Source organism: Nyctereutes procyonoides, unplaced genomic scaffold (genome assembly GCF_905146905.1).
Source record: "Nyctereutes procyonoides isolate TBG_1078 unplaced genomic scaffold, NYPRO_anot_genome, whole genome shotgun sequence".
In the NCBI taxonomy this organism is placed as follows: Eukaryota; Metazoa; Chordata; class Mammalia; order Carnivora; family Canidae; genus Nyctereutes; species Nyctereutes procyonoides.
In genome coordinates, this window is record NW_026575139.1 from 10,902,495 (window position 1) to 10,927,309 (window position 24,815).

The 24,815-nt window shown below is 43.9% G+C and overlaps 1 protein-coding gene across 7 annotated transcripts in view; it reads left to right on the top strand.

Moving 5' to 3' along the window:
- The window catches only part of TTC7B (tetratricopeptide repeat domain 7B), a 250,179-nt gene that overhangs the window by 157,067 nt on the left and 68,297 nt on the right, over positions 1–24,815 (top strand). For all 7 annotated transcript variants that reach the window (XM_055303621.1, XM_055303622.1, XM_055303623.1 and 4 more), the window contains 2 exons: positions 2,408–2,480; positions 5,212–5,372. In XM_055303621.1, coding sequence (XP_055159596.1) covers positions 2,408–2,480; positions 5,212–5,372 — 234 coding nt within the window. The remainder of the gene's footprint in view (positions 1–2,407; positions 2,481–5,211; positions 5,373–24,815) is intronic.

Below are 24,815 nucleotides of genomic sequence, written 5' to 3' on the forward strand. Positions count from 1 at the left end.
GAGGAGCCTACGTTAAAAAAAAAAAAATCCATAAGCAGAATCTAGCAAGCTTGCAATTTTTAAGATCACTAACGTCCTTCATCTCGCCTGCATTGCTTGCTGATTTCTGCTGAGCAGGTTTTCTGTGGGCATGGCTGTGCCATGGGAAGCCCAGCTGCTAAAGCTCTTCTGCCTGACTGAAGCAGGTTTTCTGGAGTCTACAACGCCAGTGATCTCCTCACTGCATTTTTTCTGGCTTTCTTGGGCATTATCTTTATCTCTTTGTTTCTCTCATAGGCTAAAGTGGTCAGTTTAATTCATTAGTGGAATTACTGAAGTAAAATTTTTCAAATGTGTATGTTTAGGTTGTGTCTCCTTAGAAACCTGACAGTTGGATATCCATTATTGGTCAGGTTGGCAGTTCTTCAGTGTTTGTCCTGATACACCCCAGAAATGCTGAGATTTCTATCACTTTCCGTTCAGATTTCCTTTCACAGTGCTGTGGCTAGCAGTTAATCATTATTTGATGAGGCCAGGGTGGGGCCTTTGGTCAGGACTACCTCCACCCACTCCCTGAACTCAACAGGACATTGCCAGCATCTCCCTTGGTTGGTGGTGGGCAGAGGCAGCCATGATTTGATTTAACTTCATTTGTGGCAAATCTAAATGGGGCTGAGAAAATTAAAGCCCTGAGGAATTTTTTTTTGAGGGTTGTAGAAACATGACTTTATCAATTGTGAAAGAAGATAAGATAAAGAATGCTAAATAATTCAAAGTCTCTTCATAATTAATTTTGTATTCATTTCCCCTGAGTAATTGGGAGAGAGAGAAACCATGATGACATTCTGATCTCACTTTTTTATGAACACTGAAGGAAAAAAAATTCTTTGATGTACAAATTCATGGAAAACCAATACCTGTAAAATAATAAAAACTGGAGTCCACTGAGTAGGCCTTCAATAGAAATAAGACATTTCAAAGGGCAACACAGGCAACTGGTTTCCGCCTCTTAAACTAAGGTTGTGTCCTGAGCAAGGTCACTAATGGAGCCTCCCCAGGAATGAGAGTTGAGGTGCTTTGCTGTTGAGATTAATAAAAGGACTGACCTCACCCCCACCCCCCCACCACGTTCTTCCCCAGTCCCATACTGGACCTACCACATTTGCCTAAACAATGCCCTAATTGTTAGACTTAGTATTTTCTGGATGCCAAATACCTGGAAGACTTTTGAGCCTTTTTCTCCACAGCAGACAGTTTCTGCAAAAGGCCTTATTACCACAGAAAGCCACCCTTGGCATGTTTGATGCAGTTGAATCCATAATGGTTTGGCTTCCTTTTTTATCTCAAATTTGTTTTCTGCTGGTAAAAGATCCTCCTTTAATCACAGAGTGTTGACAGAAGAGCACAAAGGGTTGTTTACCATCTGCCCCCCTCCCCATTTGTAATTATTCTGCCCCATGGTACCTTTTTTTTTTTTAAGATTTTATTTATTTATTCATGAGAGACCCAGAGAGAGGCAGAGACACAGGCAGAGGGAGAAGCAGGCTCCAGGATCACGCCTTGAGCCCCCCAGGTGTCCCTCCCATGGTGCCTTTAAAGTAAGTTAAAGTTTTTCTCTTCCTCCCAGAACCTTAAATGCAGAATTGTGTCCCCTATGTAGTCACATTTTGAGTTAGGCTTGGTGAAATGCAAGTGATTTCCACATAAATGCAAGAATGACTATGTTTGCCATCAAGTAGGAGGCCAAGGCGGCCTCTTCCCAACCACTGTCCAAGGCCAGTTAGTAAAACCAAGCCTAGCATCTGGCTGCAGAGTCCTACGTGCCACAGCTACACAGACTACATTAGTAAATTGCATGGAACTTAGTAGAAGCTTCGAAAGACTGAACGAGAATCCTTTTCTTCCCATGGTTCATCAAAAACCAAAACCTCATTTTACAAGCAAAGCCAGGTCTTTGATTTTCATATGGTTTCTCTGAAATCCAGAAATTTGGATGAAGTAGCGTTAAGGCCAAGCCAAAACTTAACCAAAGCAGCCATCACCCTGCCAAGTACACTCGTAACCTCACCGTGTCCCAGCATGACACGTGGGCCTCTCCCTCTCAGCCCAAGGGAGGCGTCTGCCAGAGGTGGGCGTCCAATCCCAGGAGCTGTGGGTTCCTCACCTCCAGGCTCCGCCTCGAAGCCAGGCATCAAGGGCTGCCATTTCAGGTGCTAGACAAAGCACAGACATGTGCTTCTGTGTCATACCTGTCCATGTCATGAGGGGGGAATGCGTGACATTTGTTAGTGGACAAAAGAGTTTAAATGAAACATCGCATAGTTAAATATGTAGCCTTGACGTCAAACTGCAAATGTGAATGACCGGTGGCTAGGAAGGGGAGAATAGCCTGTCCTGCATACTAATGGCCACATCTGTACTCTTTCAGGGCCCACAGCCTGTCACCTACAGATCACCAAGCAGCTTTCTACCTGGCTCTGCAGCTTGCCATCTCCAGACAGGTCAGTATCTCTCGTGTTTCCTAAACTTGGTGGGTGTCCCATCTTGACACGGCTCCTCCATCGCCTCCGTGGGAGGCAGTAGCTGGTCTTCTTTCATTCTCCTGAGATGGACCTGGAGCCGGGGCCTCTTCTGGGAGGGAGCTGACTCCTCACAGCACAGCCACTGGTGGTTATGGTCAGTTTGAGCACCTGCTGCGAAGACACAGGTGTCCCAGGCTCTGCTTTGGGAGATGAAGTCCACAGACCTGGAGGATGCTGAGGGCATCGTGGGATGTAGCACACGGCACGTGCCCTGAACCCAGGAGTCATCGCCCAAGGGCCTGTGGCCCTTGGTGGCAGACCTAGTGCCGAGCTGCACCATGGGGCATTAGCCACTGGTTGTCAGAAGGTACCGGTAATAGGCGGTATAGGTCCTGCAGGTGTGGGCAGGAGGTGTGGGAGACAGGCACTCACGGGGGCTCCCTCCCCCATATACAGGACTCTGCAGCATTCTCCTTGCTGGAGACGCAGCTCTGCTGGCCTTCGTCTTCCTCATGGCAGCTTCCAAAAGCTGCCTTTGCCATTCTCAGACCCTCCCATCCCCTCCCAGCTGCTCTGAGGCTCTGGCTACAGGCCTGCCCGCCCAGCAGGTGCAAGACACTGGTGGTCACCCCAGCACATTCCTGAGTGCTGACTGGAGGGTGAAGCGGAGGGCAGGTCCCCGGACACGCCATCTCCGGGCAGGCCCGGGCCACAGGCGTGCCTCTGACTCCCTGCAAGCCTTGGAATGGCATGGCCGAGTGGCTTCCAGTGGTGACTTGGGGACCGAGGAAACCAAGGCGCCCCCTCTGCACAGGCCCTGTTGCCTTGCTGGTGGGGCTCTCAGCTAGACCCACGGGAGCTGCTACTTCAACAGCTGTGCGCTGGTTCCCCCACCACTGGGAGCTTCTCGCACCTTCTGCGTGAAGCCTCCATCCTGCGGTGGCCTACCCTTCCCCTTCCCCCTGCTCGGCTCTCCTGTTCAGGATCTGTCTTCTTCCCTAGACTTCCAGAAAGGCAGGGGCCCTCCTCCATCACCCTCATCTCTTGGTCCCGGCAGCTGGAACACAGCCTGGCATGTGTTAGGCAGCCGGTAATGCTCATTCAGCGAAGCTTTGAATCCCTTCAAGTCAGCTCTCCCTTAAGGACGTCTTATCCCACCCTGTATCTGTTTGTCCCTGATGGCTCTGTCACCCCTGCAGATGGACACCATGAGTGTACCTGCCTTTCGAGCCTCCTTGTCACAGCAGGCTGGGTGCTCTTCACACCGTGGGCGTCACCCTGAGGAGAGGACACATGGGTGGGGCCTCATGGGTGCAGCTGCCACTGCTGCAGGCCCACAGCGTAAGGGCACCGGACCTCTTTGGAAGTGTGTCCATGCTGGCCAGGGGCCCAGGGCCATAGCCCTCTTACCTTTAGAGCCCATGTCATCTGAGCAGGAGGAGGAGACAGGAGAGAAATCAAAAGATCTAGAGCCACTCTTGTCTTGGTCACTCAATAGCTAGATGGCAATGCTCAAACCTTGTCACGTGCCTGGACTCCTGGGCTTCCTCCCTGTAAATGGGGGGCCAGGCTGGATGAGCCCTCCCCTGGCTGTGACAACCCTGATGTTAGGGGTCAGTGGCAGAGAGGCCCTGCAGCCAGCATTCATAACTTAAATCCATCAAAAATAGGATCTCAGAGAGGAAAACAAAGAGGTTTGGGAGGCTCTGGCTTCTTCCTAACAGAGTGAGGTTACTAAGAACTGGAAAGAGGCAGGGGTGCTGAGAAGAGGTCCCATATGAGGACGGGAGTTGGGTGGGGAGAGGACAGGAAGGAGTCCCCGGGGCGGTTGTGTAAGAATGGTTCAGTCCTCAAGACTCTATTTCGAGATCCAGTGTCAGGTTCTAATTCTCCCTAGTTACTGTTAAACCTGCATGGAATCTCGGGTGTTCAAATATCCATTATGTATGCATTTTATCAACCCCAGTGCTTGGATGATTTTTGAAGAAAGTCTTGAACAACCCTTGCATTTTAAAGGTTAAGGTTGTATCTGGTCCTCTTTGAATTTGGATACATCTGCTTTGTATGTGGCATTGCAATTTGTTTCTTGGATGGAGTTATTTTGGGTTGTAGTTTGGAAAGGTGTGGGGTGTTTGTTTGCATATTTCCTTGATGTCTAATGGAGATGTCCAGGACAAAGGAACCTGGAAAGGCTCACAGGTGTCAGGTCGTCTGGAAAGCTCTGTTTAAGGCTTTGTAGTAACCTGTTAGGTACTTTAGTTTGGTAATACACTTTAAAAAAATGAGACAAGTTCAGCTAAGTCACTTTAATTCCACTAACAACCTCTGGCAACTTGTATGTGCTTCTACCAAGAGGGAAATTATCTTGGGTATAATCAAGAGTACATCACTTTTGTGGGAAAAGGGAAATTGTGTTTTAGCGAAACACGAAAAAGTGGGTATTGGCAGTTTTACAGAGAAGCAGAGCCTCTTGCATCACTCCACAGGTCACACTGCCGCTTGAAGAGGACATCTGTCTGCGTGTTTGTGGTTGATATCCCGGGGCTGTCATGAAGATTAAAATCTAAATGTGGCACAGGGTGAAAGGACTTTCGATATTTACAGAGAATCAGACATTGAGATGGTAGCTTCTCGTGTGTGTGCGTGCGCGCCTGCACCTGAACCTGTGTGCGCACCTGTTAAAATTCTTTTTGATTTTGTTTTAAACCAGATCCCAGAGGCTCTGGGGTACGTCCGCCAAGCTCTTCAACTTCAAGGTGATGATGCCAACTCCCTGCATCTCCTTGCCCTCTTACTGTCTGCACAAAAGCATTACCACGATGCTCTGAATATCATTGACATGGCCCTGAGTGAATATCCAGAGAATTTTATGTAAGTGCTCCTGACCTTTTGTTTACTCTTCCCCTCCCTCCTTCATTCTACCTAAGTTCAGTCCTTCGTGGATATCCTGAGGATACATAGTCCAAAGTTCCCTTGTTCTTGTTTTTCCACGATCTTTGGAAACAGATGTAGCCTGTTAGGTCGCCCTTGTTAAGTTTAAAGATAACCTATGGGGTCTTTATCGGGTCTTTCCCAGTGTGGACCATTGGTGAACTAGCTGATTCTACATGGACGGTGGGTGAACATTTTTATCGTAGTAGTTTTACATTTTCAAATGCACTTTAGGAAAAAATACACCTGAGGATCAAAGCATGAGTTCTGGAAGTTATTGGTCAGGGGGAGACTACTGATTGTGGAAACGAGTTGTCATAAAGTCAGTTTGAAGATGAATATTGAGTAAGTGCTCATGTGGATATATAGGGAGATGGCAAAGGTTAGACTGAACAAGCTCCAGTGACTGAAGCCTCCGGAACATGCTTCCTGGCTTGTTTGTCCTCGTTGACCAGAGGCTTTTCCGCTAGGTCCAGGTGGCCACCCTGTTGCAGGCAGCTTCCATCCGAGGTTCCTGACCCCTTGGTGCCATGGTTTGTCCTCTGGGAAGTAGAATTCCTTAAGTAAATCAGTTCACATCTGTGCCTAACCTAAGAACTGCCACTAGAAACTGCCATGGGCATGATTGTCTGCATATCTCCCCAGCATTCCTCTAAATCCCTCAATCCAAGCATGTTGGGTAGGCTTTGTGGAGAAGGACATTGTCGTGTGGGTGCCTTGGTTCCCATTTTATCCTCAGTGGGGTCGCCTGGTAACCAGTACACAGTGGCCAGAAACAGTAAACACTCCGCTTGAGCTGGCAGGGTCAGTGGTGGGGCGGGGGCAACTGGGGGGAGCCCGGGAGGACCGGAATGTGGGCTGGGGCAGCTCTCCTCACTGGGGCAAATCAGTGCTGCGGCAAATTGTAAGTGGATCAGCTTTGGCTTTATTTCTCTGCCTCATCACCTCACTGTTTTTAATCAGCACGTTTCAGCAGTTCTCCTTGGAAAACTGGTTCACACATTTCCATGACAAACATTTCTTTGTCTTCAAGTGAAAAAGGCACTTCTCTTCTCCCCATCGAGAAAAAAATCTCATTATAATCCCGAAAACCTCTGACTAGAGATTTCTTTTGTAGGTTCGGTTATTTGTGCCGAGTGAATTAAAGAGCTTTGCTGCAGCGTTTCGCTTCTCGCAGGCCTCCAACTTGCTCTTTCGCACACCGAGTGTATTTCTGGGTGTTATCCAAGGCTGGTTAGCCCAGGGGATCTTAACGTGGTTAGAGCACTCTAAAGGGGCCTCAGTCCTTTACCCCCCACTAAAGGACAACCTGATGCAACTGAATTCCGTTTCTCTCATCGACATTTATACAGCAGCGTTCCCTGCCTCCCACCCCTAACACCTTCAGTACATGTTAGACTCCCGCATGTGTCTCCTGTGTAGACAGCCTGCGGTGTCATCTGAGAGGAGGCTTATTAAACTAATAGCCACGCCACGCAGGGAGCAGTAAACAGTGGTGGCTAATATGGTAATACTTCCAAGTGACAGCAGCTGACAGCCTTTTCAAGTAGAATCAGTAAGGAACAGCAGTAGAGATATTTGAGGAATGCAAGCCTGTTATTTTAATGTTAAGCTGTAAGCTCAAAAAAGCAAAGCATATGGCAACAGGTCTGAGAGCAGCCGATGACTTGTTTGCTTTTTAAATATTTGTATTTCTTCCTATGTGATGGGAAACTTCTTCCCTAAGAATACTTTATTAAAAGTTGGGGCCAGATGTAGTTGGTTCTCGTGGTTTTGTTCCAAGCCCGGGTAAAACATTTCAACAACCCAAACAAGATGATACGGGCACCTGTTCCTGAATGCCAAGTAGTAGTATCTGTTTGTTTGTGACAAGCTTGCCTCCTGCACAACCACGGACTCTCGGAAGCCCGGGAGTGCCTCGTGTGTCTTGTGTCCCATCCGCCATACACAGACTGAGGGTGTGCTTGATGTTTCCTCGGCACCTGCCACATTGGAGGTGGAAGCCACGGCCACAGTTGGACTGAGGCCTGTTTAACCGTTGGACAGTTAAACTGTTGAACAGAGACTTGATTGAGCAAGCCTCTTAGCCTGATGCCAAGATCCTTTTGGTCCCTCTTAAGCACCAACTTTTATCATTTCCCGGTGACAGTAAGGATCAGTAATACTTGAGAGGCCAGCTGCCCCTCCGGGACATTCAGCTGTCTGAGCCAGTGCATGTAGGCATTTGTGATGGTAACCACTCACTAGTTGGTAGGAATTCGTATTATCCCTATGACTAGTTCTTCTCCAGTGTTCTCAAATATGGTATTTTAGAGTCCTTTAAAATTGTTGTTATTGGGGCACCTGAGTGGCTTGGTGGTTGAGCGTCTGCCTTTTGCTGGTACCGTGATCCTGAGATCCTGGAATTGAGTCCTACGTCAGGTTCCCCATAGGGAGCCTGCTTCTCCCTCCGCCTTTTTTTAAAATCTTAAAAAAATAAAAAATAAATAAAATTGTTATTAAATATTGAGTAAAAGCCAAAGGATCTTTATTACATATATTTAAAATAATAATACAACTAATACAGATGCTGACTTCTTAGTTTAAGAAAAAGATTAATATTGCCTATGAATTTCCTGTGTGCCCCTGTCTATCCTATCTCCTTACCTCTCTAACATCACAGGATGTTACCCATATCCTGAATTCTAGGTGGAGCATTCGCTTGTGTTTCTAGACCATAAGTGTTCACCCTCCCAAATAATAATGTCTAGTGTTGCATATTTAAACATTTTTAATGGAATTACACTGAATATATCCTTATATGTGTTTGCTTTCATTGCTTGACATGTTCCTGAAGTTCATCCTTATTGCATGCAGCAGCAGTTTATTCCTTTACACCAATACATTGTATTTTCATAGATATACATTGACATGGGGCACCTGGGTGGCTCAGTGATTGAGTGTCTCCCTTTGATTCAGGTCATGATCCTAGGGTCCTGGGATCAAGTCCCACATCAGGCTCCCCGAAGGGAGCCTGCTTTTCCCTCTGCCTGTATCTCTGCCTATGTCTCTGTGTTTCTCATGAATAAATAAATAAAATCTTTAAAAAAAAAAAAAGATATACCATGACGTGTTTTTCCAGTCTGTTGTAAATGGATGTACAGGTGGTTTTCACTTTTCAGCTGTTACGAAAAAAGCTACTGTAGATACTCCTGCAGGTGTCCTGGTGCACATGTGCAGGTACTTCCCTGGGCATCACCTAGGAGGGAGACTGCTGGTTGGAGGATATGAGCATCTTCAGTTTTACCAGATCATTTCAAACCACTTTCCAAAGGGGTTGTGAGCCTATGTGGCTGCAGGCACCAACACCCTGTGTTTCAGACTTATTTTTGGCAGTGTGGTTGCTGGTTCATGGTGTCACATTGTGAGTTGAAGTGGCATGACGAGCTTGAACAGCTTTGTATTTGTTTATTGGCCATTTAGCTTTCCTGTTTTGTGAAGCACAGGGAAAAGTCTCTCCTCTTGCCTAATTGGGTTGACTTTTTTTATGCCAATTCATAAAATTTCTTTAAATATTATGGTTACAAGTCCTTTTGTTGGTTACGTGTGTTATAAAAAATCTTCTAATCCATGACTAGTTTCCTGATGAATAGAAGTTCTTATTTTCAAAGTAGTTGAATTTATCAGTCATTTCCTTCATGGATTGTACTTTCTGCATCTAGTTTAAGAAACCTTACTTTCCCTTCTCCGGGGTCACAAAGATAGTCCCCTAAGTTATATTCTAAGAGTTTTCCTGTGTTACCTTTCACACTTAAATCTAAGGGTCCATCTAGAAATAACTGTCTTATGTATGTAGGATGTGAAGGATTCAGTGTTGGTTTTCCCCATATGGATACCCAATTGTCCCAGCATCATGTACTGAAAAGCTCCTTTTTCTTGTTGCCCCACAGAGCTACATTTGTCTTAAATGCCCATATATGTGGGGATGGGGGTGCCCATCAATGTATGATTGCCACTTTCTGCATTCTCACAACTTTATTATTTGTGAGGTAGGTCCATCCCTGTTTCTTGCTCTTCAGGAGTGTTATGGTGGGGTGCTGGGGTGGCTCAGTCAGTTAAGCATCTGCCATCAGCTCAGGTCATGATCTCCAGGTACTGAGATAGAGCCCCGCGTTGGGCTCCCTGCTCAACCGGGAGTCTGCTTCTCTCTCTCTCTCTTCCTCTGCCCCTCCCCACTGCTTGTTCTCTCTCTCAAATAAATAAATAAAATCTTCAAAAAAAAAAGTGTTGTCATTATTCTCAGGTCTTTGAGAACACAAATTTGATACAAATTTTTGAATCAGGTTTGTCAAATTCCACACAAAAAAAAACTATTGGAATTACGTTTAATCTAATAGCTCAGCTTGGGGAGAATTACATATTTATGACAGTTTCCTAATCCATAGCCATTGTACCTAATTACTTAGGTCTTTGAAAAATACTTTTTAATGAAGTTTTACAATTTTTCTTGTATTTTGCCCATTTTTACTAGATTTATTCCTAGTTACCTGAAAAAAATGTATGTGTGCAGATTTTTTTTTCTTTTTTCTTTTTTTTTTTTAAAGATTTTATTTACTTAATCATGAGAGACACAGAGAGAGAGGCAGAGACACAGGCAGAGGGCCTCCATGAAGCAGGCTCCATGCAGGGAGCCCAATGTGGCACTCTGGGATCACACCCTGAGCCACAGGCAGACGCTCAACCACTGAGCCACCCAGGCATCTGCAGAATTTTTTTTCTTTATCAAATTTATGATCTACTTGTTGCTGTTGTATAGGAAGGCAGCTGATTTTTGTATATTCTTTTTGACCCAACAACTCAACTCAACTCTTGTTAATTCTAACAATTTACATGTAGGTAACTTTGGAGTTTCTATACCAACAATGACTTCTATCTGAAATAATTAAAATTTAATTTATCTCTAATCCTTCAACTTTTTTAAAACTGGCCATACTGGGCTAGGTAGGACCTTCAATATAGCTGAATAAAATTCTTTTAATGTTTAACCATTGAACATTAAGAATTTGTTACAAATTTGTTTATTGGTACTATTTAAGAGGTTAAGAGAATTTCCTTCTTTGTGGTTTGCTAAGAGTTCATCTTTTTAAATCATGAATTGATACTGAATTTTATCAAATGCTTTTTCTATATTTGTTGACTTGACTATATGGTTCTACTCCTTTGATCTATGAATTTTATACTAATTGCTATTTTTAAATGTTAAATTAACCTTGCAGTCTTAGAATAAACCCAACTTGATTGTGACAAATTAGCTTTTTTTAGTAGATTCAGTTTACTAATTTTTTTAGAACATTTATATTTGTTCATGTGTGAAATAGCTTGTAATTTCCCTTCCTCATTGTATACTTGTCCAGTTTTGGCATCACGGTTGGGCCAGGCTCATAAAATGAGTCGGAGTAGTTCTTTTTTGGGTGTTTTAGAATCATTTGGGTAAGATTGGAATTATCTGTTTCTAGAATAAGAAGTTTCTGTAGAATTTGCCTGTAAAACCATCTGGGGCTGGTCTTTTTTCTATAGAAAGACTTCTGATGCTTTTACAAAAATGATTCCAGGATATTCAGGTTTTCTACTTCTTTTATTAAGCCAAGGATAACATAGAAGCTAAAATATATATGGCATATATTTTTCCGGATATGTCCATTTCATGTAAATGTTAAATTTTATTGGCATGGAGTTGTTCATGTTTTTTAATTATCTGTTAATTGTCATACAGCTCCTGTGGTTGTCTTTTTCATTCGTAATATTTTTTAAAATATTTTATTTATTCATTCATGAGAGACAGAGAGACAGAGACAGAGACAGAGGCAGAGACACCGGCAGAGGGAGAAGCAGGCTCCATGCAGGAAGCCCAACATGAGACTCGATCTCAGGTCTCCAGGATCACGCCCTGGACCGAAGGCGGCACTAAATCGCTTAGCCACCCAGGCTGCCCCGTAATAATTTTTAATGTGCCTTCTCTTTTATTTTGTTTAAAGTCTTGCCAGAGGGATCCCTGGGTGGCGCAGAGGTTTGGCGCCCAGGGCACGATCCTGGAGACCCGGGATCGGATCCCACGTCGGGCTCCCGGTGCATGGAGCCTGCTTCTCCCTCTGCCTGTGTCTCTGCCTCTCTCTCTCTCTCTCTCTCTCTCTGTGACTATCATAAATAAATAAAAATTAAAATATATATATATATATATATATATATATATATAAAGTCTTGCCAGAAATTTGCCTGTTACATCGATCTTTTCAAAGAACCAGCTTTTTAATGGTCTCAACTATATATTTTCTGTTCTTATTTCTAACAATTCCTTTCTTCTATTTCCTCTGAGTTTGTTCTTTCTTATCTGAGTTTTCCTTCTTCATCTCTCAAGTTAGGTGTTTCGTTCATTAATTTTTTGTCTTTCTGACATAAACATTTAAGACTAAAAATTTTCCACCACGTGCTGCTTTAGTTGTAGACCACCATCTCAATATCTGCAATTGTTATTACTTCGTGCCAAATTATTTTAAATTTCCATTTTTCTTCTTTGACTCCTTAATTCTTTTAGAACTTTGTTTTCCATGAAGCAGGCTCCATGCAATTGTCAAATGTATGGACTTTTCCACTTATCTTTTGTTAATGGGCTTTTAAGAACTTCATTGAATTGTGCTCAGAGACCATAATCTATATGAACTTAAAATGTGTTGAGACTTGTTTTATGGCCCAGCATGTGGTCACTTCTTATAAATACTCCACGTGTGCTTGAAAAGAATGTTTTCTGTATTTGGGGGTACATTTTTATATATTTTATTTGATGAAGCTATTAATTATGCTACTCAGATCTTTATTCTTACTGATGTTTTTTGTTTGCTTAGTTGATTAATTATTGAGCCAAGATATGTTGAAATCTACCACTGGGATTGTGGATTGTCCTATTTCACCACAGAGTCACAGCAATGTTTGCTTTATATAGTTTAAAGCTGTGCTACAAGGTGTATATAAATTTAGAATTGCTATGTCTTCCTGGTTGATTCAAACCTTTATCATTATGTAATAAGTTACATAATTCATTTTGCCTCAAAATCTAGTTTGTATGCTTACACACACATCCACAACACTTATCTACATTTGTGTGTCCATCTACAGATACACATATGCAGTGTGTGTGGGTGTGCATGTGTTTGAGCATTTATGGAATATCTTTCTTCATTCTCTTACCTTGAATTTTTTATGTTCTTATATTTTAGATTCACTCTTATACTCATTATATACAGCTGATTTTTTTCTTTTTTAACACAGACTGACAGTCTTATCTGGAACATTTAGTTCATTTCCATTTATTGTAAATACTGGTACATTTGTGTTAATATCTCATACCTTTGTGCTGTTTGTCCTGCCCTCTCTTTCATAGGCTGTCTTCTCTCTTCCTACCTTCTTTTATGTTAATTGTTTTTATTACGTTTTTTTTTTTTCTTACAGATTTGGAAAAAAAAAACATTCTGTTTGGTTGTTTAGTGATTATCCTAGAAATTTTAGTGAGGGTCTGTTGCTGGCACACTTTCTCAGTTTGTGTCTGAAAATGTATTTGGCTTTACTCTCAAAAGAGATTTTCCAACTGGATTTATAATTCTAGGCTCACATTTTCTCACAGCACAAATGATCTTGCTCCTCTTCTAGTTGTTGAGAAGTGAACTGTTTCTTTAATTTTAGATCATTTTAATGTCATCTGTCTTTTCTCTCTGGCTACTTCCAATCGCCATTGTTGCCGGCGCTATACACTCTCACTGCGAAACAGCTAAGAGTGGCTCCTGCTCGGATTCACTGGGCTTTCTTAGACTGTGGGTTGGAATTGTTTGTATTGTTTATCATTTCTAGAAAATTCTCAGCCATTGTTTCTTCAAATACTACTTCTCTTACAGATACCATATGATTGGGTCTTGCTTTAAAAAAAAAAAAAATAGGCTCTATACCCTGCGTGGAGCCCAACACCAGGCTTGAACTTAAGACCCTGAGATCAAGACCTGAGCTGAGATCAAGAGTTGTATACTTAACCGACTGAGCCACCTAGGTCTTGCTTTTTCTTTTTTTTTTTTTTTTTTAGATTTTATTTGTTTATTCATGAGAGACACAGAGAGAGAGAGGCAGAGACACAGGCAGAGGGAGAAGCAGGCTCCATGCAGGGAGCCTGATGTGGGCCTCGATCCCCAGATTCCAGGATCATGCCCCGGGCCTAAGGCAGGAGCTAAACTGCTGAGCCACCCAGGGATCCCTCCAGGTCTTGCTTTTTTATTTAGTCTGGTAATTCCTGCCTTTTGTCTTAAGTGTTTAATCTGTTCACATTTAATGTAAGTAATGGTATGGTTGGATTTATATCTACAATTTCTATATGTGTCTTGTCTTATTTTGTTCCTCCTGAAATGACTTCTTTTTCTGTTGAAAAAATTATTTTTTTAAGCCCTTTAACTGGGACACCTGGGTGGCTCAGTGGTTGAGCATCTCCCTTCAGCTCAGGGCATCATCTCAGGTCCGTGGATCAAGTCCCTCATCAGGCTTCCTCAGAGGAGCCTGCTTCTCCCTCTACCTATGTCTCTGCCTCTCTCTGTGTGTTTCACATGAATAAATAAATAAAATCTTAAAAAAAAAAGTTAACCTTTTAACTATTAAATACCCAAAGGAATGAGAAGTTATTTGCTGATTATTAACATAATGTCTTTAACGCATTGCAAGTTTTCCCCAAAATAAAGTCTAACAAGGAACACATTTGTATATTGAAGAGTGTTTGTAAATTCAGGTAGATTGGCTATCCACTGTACTTGGTATAGGAGCCTTGGTAGGTGTTCTTTTGAAACACAGCTTTGCAAAAATTTCCTAATTGATTAATACAGTAATTTTATTTAGTAGTTTTCCTCATTGGCCCAAAAAGGTAGAAGTAGGTGCCAGGTGATGTTTAGAACAATTGTCTCTCCTAAGGACAGTGTGGCAGTCTGCTACCCAGTGCTTTGATCAGACCTTCATAGAATTTGTGTTTCTGCCATGGTGATTCATTTTCAGATAAAATATTGGGATGAGAGCTGACAATTTGTTGCTTTTTGTCTTTGGAAAATATATCAGATAGTATCATACTTACAGTGGCATCTGAGAACTGAAGTGTAACTAAAATGTTTTATCCTAATTCAGCAAGCCTTCTAGTGGCCGCTAAGGACAGCCACCGCTGGGTTTAGTCTCTTGCCCTAAAACAAATCATGGTGCAACTCTACTAATTACAGATTTTTAATTGATTTGAATTTTAATCTCTCTTATTTAAACCATCAAATATTACACAAAGCATAAAAAAAGTAATTTTTGGAACTTCTCAAGGATACAAATCCAAGTGGTATCAATAAGGTGTTTGGACAATTCTTTTAAGTATGTTTTCCGGCCCATAACTTTGATACATGAGAACATAGTGAAATAAGTCCTGTGTCACCTGACCGGAAGACACTTCTGTGTACGATCTTCTACTCTCATACATGCGAGAGCAGATCCTGTCACATGATCACATTTCTTTTTATGCCAACAGGAACTAACTGTGGAAAGAAGTGAATATATATAACATTTATTCACTCATGTAGCAGTAATAGCCACTAGCATTTATATACTGCCTTGGTATAGGCAACTCTTTAGCAGCACTTAACACATTTTTTTTTAAGTGGGCTCCATGATGGCCCCAGTTTGGGGCTTGAAATCACAACCCTGAGATTAAGACCTGAGCTGAGATCAAGAGTCGGATGCTTAACTGACTGAGCCACCCAGGTGCCTCAGCAATTAACATTATTTTAAACTAATTTAATCATCACAAGAACCATGATAGATAACATTATTATCCCCATTTTACTGTTAAGGAAATCGAGCCACAGAAAGGTAAACTAGTTTGTCCAAAATTACCCACCTTGTCAGTGGCAGAATTATGATTTGAACCCGGGTAGTCTGGCCTCAACATCTGTGCTCTTAACCACTGCTTTTGAAGCACTGAAGTTCAGTGTGAAGTTCCTACCACATTCTAGGTGCTGTGCTAGGTATTGGGAATGCTGCCATGAATGAGAGAAAGACAATTTATGCTTTCTTGGAGCTAGCAATCCACATGAACAGAATTTTTATGCTGTGTTCCCTGTCAATCTTATCAACAGACTGGAAAACATAGTTAGGACCATTCTTTATGTGAGGGGAGCATACATCTGGTTTAAAAACAATCCTTACTTGGCTAGTAAGACTCTTTCTTACTCTTGTCTCACTTACTCAGTTTAAGTTGAAATACGATATTGAGTAATGTTTTGATGCACTGATTACTGAGAGGCTTGGTGCTATGAGCTACTTTTATGCCTGAGCTGAGTGATGGAGTAATGAACACGCCCATTAAATTTGCACTTGATAGAAAGTTAGGCCACAAAGGTTGTCTCATTAATTCAGAGAAATGATCCGTGGATACCTGAATGATGTCTGGGAGGGATGAGTGCAAGGTAATCAATCCAACCCCGGGCTGCCCCCATTCCAGATACAAGTTGGAAAGGAGGATCTTTGGGCAAAGAAGTGTGGGTAGCAGCCTCAAAGACACCATGGATCAAAGTGCAGCAAATTTAGTGGTGTAGTAGCTTATTTAAAATCAACTTTCCACAACAAAAAAGACAACTCCCCCCCCCAAAAAAAATGGGCAAAGGAACTTCTCTCTAAAGCAGAATTAGATCTTGGAAACTAGCCCTTTATCTGATACATCATTTGCAAATATCTTCTCCCATTCTGTAGGTTGTCTTTGAGTTTTGTTGACTGTATCCTTTGCTGTGCAAAAGCTTCTTATCTTGATGAAGTCCCAATAGTTCATTTTTGCTTTTGTTTCTTTTGCCTTCATGGATGTATCTTGCAAGAAGTTACTGTGGCCAAGTTCAAAAAGGGTGTTGCCTGTGTTTTCCTCTAGGATTTTGATGGAATCTTGTCTCACATTTAGAACTTTCATCCATTTTGAGTTTATCTTTGTGTATGGTGCAAGAGAGTGGTCTAGTTTCATTCTTCTGCACGTGGATGTCCAATTTTCCCAGCACCATTTATTGAAGAGACTGTCTTTCTTCCAGTGGATAGTCTTTCCTCCTTTATCGAATATTAGTTGACCATAAAGTTGAGGGTCCACTTCTGGATTCTCTGTTCTGTTCCATTGATCTATGTGTCTGTTTTTGTGCCAGTACCACACTGTCTTGATGACCACAGCTTTGTAGTACAACCTGAAATCTGGCATTGTGATGCCCCCAGCTATGGTTTTCTTTTTTAAAATTCCCCTGGCTATTCGGGGTCTTTTCTGATTCCACACAAATCTTAAAATAATTTGTTCTAACTCTTTGAAGAAAGTCCATGGTATTTTGATAGGGATTGCATTAAACGTGTAAAATGCCCTAGGTAACATTGACATTTTCACAATATTAATTCTGCCAATCCATGAGCATGGAATATTTTTCCATCTCTTTGTGTCTTCCTCAATTTCTTTCAGAAGTGTTCTATAGTTTTGAGGGTATAGATCCTTTACCTCTTTGGTTAGGTTTATTCCTAGGTATCTTACGCTTTTGGGTGCAATTGTAAATGGGATTGACTCCTTAATTTCTCTTTCTTCAGTCTCATTGTTAGTGTATAGAAATGCCACTGACTTCTGGGCATTGATTTTGTATCCTGCCACGCTACCAAATTGCTGTATGAGTTCTAGCAATCTTGGGGTGGAGGCTTTTGGGTTTTCTATGTAGAGTATCCTGTCATCGGCGAAGAGGGAGAGTTTGACTTCTTCTTTGCCAATTTGAATGCCTTTAATGTCTTTTTGTTGCCTGATTGCTGAGGCTAGGACTTCCAGTACTATGTTGAATAGCAGTGGTGAGAGTGGACATCTCTGTCTTGTTCCTGATCTTAGGGGAAAGGCTCCCAGTGTTTCCCCATTGAGAATGATATTTGCTGTGGGCTTTTCATAGATGGCTTTTAAGATGTTGAGGAATGTTCCCTCTGTCACTACACTCTGAAGAGTTTTGATCAGGAATGGATGCTGTATTTTGTCAAATGCTTTCTCTGCATCTGATGAGAGGATCATATGGTTCTTGGTTTTTCTCTTGCTGATATGATGAATCACATTGATTGTTTTACGAGTGTTGAACCAGCCTCGTGTCCCGGGAATAAATCCTACTTGGTCATGGTGAGGGCTAGTTTCCAAGATCTATAAAGAACTTATTAAACTCAACACCAAAGAAACAAACAATCCAACCATAAAATGGGCAAAAGACATGAAGAGAAATCTCACAGAGGAAGACATAGACATGGCCAACACGCACATGAGAAAATGCTCTGCATCACTTGCCATCAGGGAAATAAAAATCAAAACCACAATGAGATGCCATCTCACACCAGTGAGAATGGGGAAAATTAACAAGGCAGGAAACAACAAATGTTGGAGAGGATGCGGAGAAAAGGGAACCCTCTTGCACTGTTGGTGGGAATGTGAACTGGTGCAGCCACTCTGGAAAACTGTGTGGAGGTTCCTCAAAGAGTTAAAAATAGACCTGCCCTATGACCCAGCAATTGCACTGTTGGGGATTTACCCCAAAGATACAGATGCAATGAAATGCCGGGACACCTGCACCCCGATGTTTATAGCAGCAATGTCCACAATAGCCAAACTGTGGAAGGAGCCTCGGTGTCCATCGAAAGATGAATGGATAAAGAAGATGTGGTTTATGTATACAATGGAATATTACTCAGCCATTAGAAATGACAAATATCCACCCTTTGCTTCAGCGTGGATGGAACTGGAGGGTATTATGCTGAGTGAAGTAAGTCAATCGGAGAAGGACAAACATATGTTCTCATTCATTTGGGGAATATAAATAATAGTGAAAGGGAATAGAAGGGAAGGGAGAAGAAATGGGTAGGAAATATCAGAAAGGGAGACAGAACATAAAGACTCCTAACTCTGGGAAACAAACTAGGGGTGGTGGAAGGGGAGGAGGGTGGGGGGTGGGAGTGCCTGGGTGACGGGCACTGAGGGGGGCACTTGACGGGATGAGCACTGGGTGTTATTCTGTATTTTGGCAAATTGAACACCAATAAAAAATGAATTTATTATTTAAAAAAATCCCAATACACCAGTTTTTCCCATTTAAAAAAATAAAGCAGAATTAGACTTGTCTCCAAAGTGGATATTCAGTGGGCCAATAAGCACAAGATAATATTCTTAGCATCACTAATCATTAGGTAAATGCAGATCAAACTCCCAGTGAGATACCACTTCATACCCATTAGGATGGCCACTATTGACACACACACACAAAACAGACACTCCCAAGTGTTAGTGAGGATGTGGAGAAACTGGAACCTTTGTGTTCTGCTGGTGGGGATGTAAAATGGTGCAGGCACTGTGGAAAATGGTATAGCGATTCCTCAAAAAATTAAAAACAATTACCATATGATCCAGCAATCCCACATCTGGGTAAGTACTCAAAAGAATGGAGAGCAGGAACTCAAATAGATGTCGTACACTCACGTTCACAGCAGCGTTGTGCAATAGCCAATATGGTAGAAGCAACCCAAGTGCCCACTGATGAATGAATAAACAAAATGGGATATATGTGTTCCATGGACTATTATTCAGCCTGAAACAGGACGGAAGTTCTGACACAAGCTACCACATAGATGAACCTAGAGGACGTTATGCTCAGTGAGATAGGCCAGTCACAAAAAGACAAATACTGTGTGCTCACTCTTATATGAGGTTCCTAGAGCAGCCCAAATCCCAGAGACAGAAAGTAGAATAGGGGTTGCCAGGGGCTGGGGGAAGGGGACAATGAGGAGTCATCATTTAATGGGTATGAAGTTTCAGTTTTGCAAGAGGAAAAACATTCTGGAGTTGAATGGTGTTAGTCATCATACAACAGTGTGAATGGACTTAGTGCCACTGAACTGTATACGTTAAAATGGTGAATTTTATGTTTTGTTTATTTTACCGTAATTAAAAAAAAAAAGCTTTCCAACCTCTCCCTTTTGACATGTGTATGGTAGGAGTGTTTCCAGCATTCTTGGGAGGTTGAGATGAGATGGCCGGGGGCCCTTCTGCTCTTGGATGCTCTGGCTCCCGGTCACGAAGCCACCACTCTGCTGGGAGCAGGGTCCCCCTCTGCCAGCGCATGTATGTAATATTTCTGTGAGGTTCAGGGTCCGTGATGTTGCCTTCAGTAAATGTAGATGCTTGTTAAGAGAGACAGAATACTGAAAAGGCAGTGAAAAATGGCTTAGAAACTGAAAATTGGGTTTATGAGGCAAGGGTAGAAGACCCAGAAAAGATGAAATGGAAGAGAAATGTATTTGAAGCCCAAGTTGTTTATAAAAGACCCTCCCTTCTCCAGGACTAGGGATGGCTTTGTCCTCAGATTGGGAGTTGTGTTGGCCCTACCTCTGCTCCCCAAGCCCACGTGACCAGTACCAGGCATGCATGCAGCTGTTTGTCACCCAGTCTAAAGTCCTCATGGGAGTACGCTGCTTCCTTTCCAGAGAGTTCCCCATTTCACAGTATGCTGAAGAGAAAGCAGGACATGCACTCTCTCATTAGCCTGGGGAGAGAGCCTCTCGGGAGGCCTGGTGGCTGAGAGAGGCCAGGCTAGGGTGGCCACACCAGAGCCATCTTTCCCCAATGGTGGCATGCAGAAGGTTTATTTTGGCACTTTTCATTACAAGGTTTCAAGCTCTTCTAAGTATCTCATTCAACAATTCAAAGTATGGAATACCATCTTGAGACTTCATGCAAGGTATTTACTGAAACCTCTGGGTCCCCAGCACCTAGTCCAGTGGTTGACATGCTACAAACATTAATACACATTTGCGCAACAAATGGTTGAAACCAGTGACCATGCTGAGTAGTCTGGGAGCCATCGTTCATAGCGTGTGTCTACCTGTGTTTCTCCTGTTGTCCACTGTGGTTGTCATCTACCAATTTTGCTATATAAAATAATGATTCTGCTTGCTGCATGTGGGTCCTGTAATCACCTGCTAGTTACCCAAGCCAGCTATGTAAAACACATCCAGCAGGCCAAATACAGCAGAAGGCCAGTGCGTCCATGATGGTCTTGTTGCATTTTAAGGTCATGAATGTTTTGCTATTGACTATTTGTTTAAAAACAAGAACACGTAAGAAGAAAGATAAAGAAGACACTCTTCCACATTTATCCCCTGACAATTCTTGTGGGAATCCTGAACCAGATACAGATGATCTGATTCACTGTCCTTTGAACACCTCCCTAGTTAAAGGCTAGAGAGCCCAAGGCTGAGGAGAGCTACATCCTCGCCTTTGTGCAGCTCACAGTACCACATGCAGAATTACTCTAGCGCATTCTGAGTACCTCAGAGGAAACAAAGATTGCCACCGTGGCCCCTGTCATAGGCACCACTGGACAACAGGGCTCCCCAGGAGAGCCCCAGCCCCCAGGGACAGGGGTCCTGCTTTTGGTCTGCAGCCCACCACTGAAACAAAGCCAAGAAAAACCAAACCAAACCCTTCGTGGTGCACTCAAGGAGAACACATGGGACATAAAGTCAAAGAATGTGGGAAATGTAAAACAGGCCAGGATCCACAGCAGCAGGCTCTAGGTTCCATTTGGCATCCAATCCCAGAAGGATGCACTGTCCACCTCTGTCCCAAAGAGCTGGCTCAGCTTCCCAGCATCCTGCCAGGTTTTTCCTTCTTTCTGGCTCCCATCTGGACTTTGAGTGGAGGGTGCCATTTTTATCCTACAGAACCTCCTGGATTCCTTTGTCTTTGTCACGTCTGGCCTGGGCTCTTTGCCTTCTAGGTCCAGATGATTGGAGGATTCCCATTCTCTTGGCACCTGCCATCATCCACTGAAACAGACCTGAATGTCTCCTTCCCTCACTTGAGTAGCTCCCATCCTCAGACTAGAGAACATGGGCGCTATGTCAGAAATAAAGACAGGGCAGTGCTCCAGAGAGGTGGCCTTTGGGGAGTGGCAGGTTAGTGGAGTTGCTTCTGGTTCACTCCTGCCCTCATTTTGGAAATGACCAAGGGCTTGGTGGTTCAGAGAGAAGAGGTTCTTCTTTTCACAGCCAGTTGGTTTAATGGGAAGACTTACTTCACATATTTCCTGTTCACATATTTACTGACTAGTTGGCGACTATGCCAAAGCCACTTGTTCACCAGCTTAGCACAGCAAAGAGTGCAGGTGCCTACCCTCACCCAGTGAGACAGCACTCGAGAGGTAGTCCTGACGGTACATGTCCATTCTCTGTTACTTTGTGGACAGCACGACATGAAAGGGCTCCCTTCCCCAAAATACCAAACTCAACCGCTGTAGGAGGGAGGTCTTTGAGCCCCGGGCAGTGTGATTCCAGGGGTGCCTTTAGTTCACTGTGTCCGTGTCATTTCCAGTTTGGGTTCGGGTTTCCGGTCATTAGTCCGAGTTGAGCTTAAGAGCCGAAGTGGGAGCAAAAAATGAGCCAAACTGGGGTTTCTTGAGGTGATGTATTTTAGCTAAATATGTCAGTTGTTTGTTTGTTCTAAAAATACCGCTAGAAGGATGGGGGAGTATTCCAGATTGTTGACACTTTGACTGAAACGAGAAGCGAAATGTAACCGATAGGGGCTCTAACAGGAGTTCCTGCCTGTCATGAAGAGGAGGCTGGATTAGGATAGCGGATTCCTCACAGGCCACTGGGTCGCGGCCCCCGCCCCGTTGGGGATGAGGGGCTGCTAAGTTCTGGAGAGCGAGGCTCTGCTCCTGACACCTGAGTTTGTCAAACCAGTTGTGGCATTGATTCCCCCAGGGGCCAGCAGACCTGGGGGCCTGGGCTGGGCTAACAGCCGGGGCGATGGGTGGCCCATGGGGGAGAGGCCAAGGGCCTCCCCGACAGGCTGGTGCGCGAGGCGACGTCTTCCTGAGCAACTCAGGACCGTGAAAGCGGTTGGGTTGTGAGAACTTCCTCAGTGGCTCAAAGGTCCCGACAGAAGTTAGCCGGTGGGCCGAGGAGGTCAGTTACGGGACAGGCCTTTCTCCCCGGGGAGACGCGCTTATGGGAAGAGCCCTACTCGCCAGACCCCCTCCAGTGGTCGTGTTGGCACACCCACCGGGGGTCAGCGTGTGCTGCCCTGGGCTTTTGTAAAGAAAAGCAGGCGCTTGGATTTGACTCCTGGAAAGCTGGTGAACCAGGGGGTGCTGTCCGGCGGCCTACACGGTGGCATTTGCCGGAGGAACCCCGTTAGGTCAGGATCATGGGCAGGGGTCCCTTCATTCATTGGCTTAATGTAAGTGGTTGTTTGGAATTCCCACCAAATTTAAGCATAAAGTTCTCCCAAAATTCTTACTGGAGAGAAATAAACACAGGTAGAATTTCCTAGGTGTGGGGATTCTGGGAACTCTTTCCATTAGAGGTCTTTACAAAAACCAGCCCATGGAAGGTTAGGATGGAGAGTTATGAGCCAGAGGGGGGTCCCCGAGCTTACACATGTGCACAAACCACCCAGGAGCCGTGTTTACATAGAGATTCTGGTGCACTGGCTCTAGAGTGGGTGGCTGGCCTGCATTTCTCACAGGTTCCCAGGGCTTGCTGAGACCATTGGCCCCGGCCCACACTCTTGAGTAGTGAAGCATTACAGGACATCTCAAGGCCTTGTCCAGCTTTGGATTAATTGGAAAAAAAACATATATATATATATAAAGTACATGTATTTCTTTCCAGTGAGCCAATGAACCGTGTGTCAATACAGCAATTAGGTAAGCCAAATGGTCAAATAAGTTGTGTATTTCCTGCGTGACAGTTAAGTAGACGGATCACTCACCCAGGTGACATTTATTGAACACTCACCATTAGTGAGTCCCCGAGCAGTATTGGATATCAAGTGGGAGCCATCACATGAACGAGTTCGTTCCAGCTACTATCAGAAGATCCTCAGGACCATTCGAGGGTTCAGCTGTGGGACCTGCGTGTCTGTAAACCCAACATCACCAGCCCCTCTGGTGGTGAAGGGGCCCTGCTGAGCTGTGTCGGGCTCAACTGCTCACAGGCCAGTAGTCACGGTATTGATTTTCAGTGACAGTGACTCAGCCCAGGATCAGAGGCTGCTTTTTTGCAGAGAACACCACCTTCTGGGATTGGGTTGCTTTGAAGCCCAGCCAGGAGAGGCTCCAGGACCAACACACAGTAGGCCATCAGAAATGTTGGTGACAATGAAATTGAGGTAGATTTCCTTCTTGAAAGCCACACTGGAACCTGGAAGAAGCCCCTCATTCCCCTCAGAGGGGTCCATTTGGTTTATTTGATAATATACCTCTCTGCCTGACCAGCAATGGGCTTCTCGATCCTTTTAGACTTTGTTCCCGGCTGACTCATCTGGCTTCAAATTTCCATCTATCTTCATCTTCCCCTAGTCACCAGATGCTTTTGGCACAACTTTTGATTTCTCTTACCATTCTGATCTGTGGCTGCCAACGGTCTTCTCAATTTAAAATTTCATTTCAACATACCTGCACCTCCCCACACCCCCCTCTGCCTGACCTGTGTCTTTTACCTGGTGACAGACTCTCACTTTCTTTTGGGTCTTTGGCAGCCAGCCCCCTCTCAGTTCTCAGGTCAGGCCCCCCGGAAGTGAGACATAGGGATGGCTTTCAAGGCCCCCAGGGCCATTGGCCCACCCGGACAGAACCCACATGCTCTTCTTCACAGCTGTTTTGCATCCCTGCCTCCATCCAGCAGATAAACAAAGAGCACACTGAGCCCAAGAGCATTCAAACACAGACCAGCACAAAATACCAAATGTTCGAGGTTCCTATGCTTTTCGTTCTGAATCAGCTGCCTTGAATGCAGCATTTACAGATCGGCTAATTAGTGTGGGTTTTGTGGATTGATAGGCATGTTTCCTCCTTGGTGCCCTTCAGGAGTGCGTTGTTTTTTTTTTTTTTTCTGCCAGATAAGGTCGGATGGAGTCATTAATTTAGTATTTCTCTAAACTTTTCTCCTTTACTGTCATTGAGAGTTCTTCACTAGAAAGCTTTGTAAGGCACTTTAGATGTCAGAATTTAGAAATATCTACCCTTGGGGCTCCTGGGTGGCTCAGTGAGTTCAGCGTCTGACTCTTTGATTTTGGCTGAGGTCGTGATCTCAGGGTCATGAGATGAAGCCCTGTGTCAGACTCCATGCTGGGCATGGAGCCTGCTAGGATTCTTTCTCCCTCTCCCTTTGCCCCTATCTACCTCCCTCTCTAAAAGAAAAAGAAAAAAGAAAGGCCCTTTTCCTTTATGTCAAGCCCCAGCCTTATATCCCAGATCCCAGATACCACCTCCCTGCCTATGCTTGTGATGTCTCAACCTGCCTGCCCGGAAG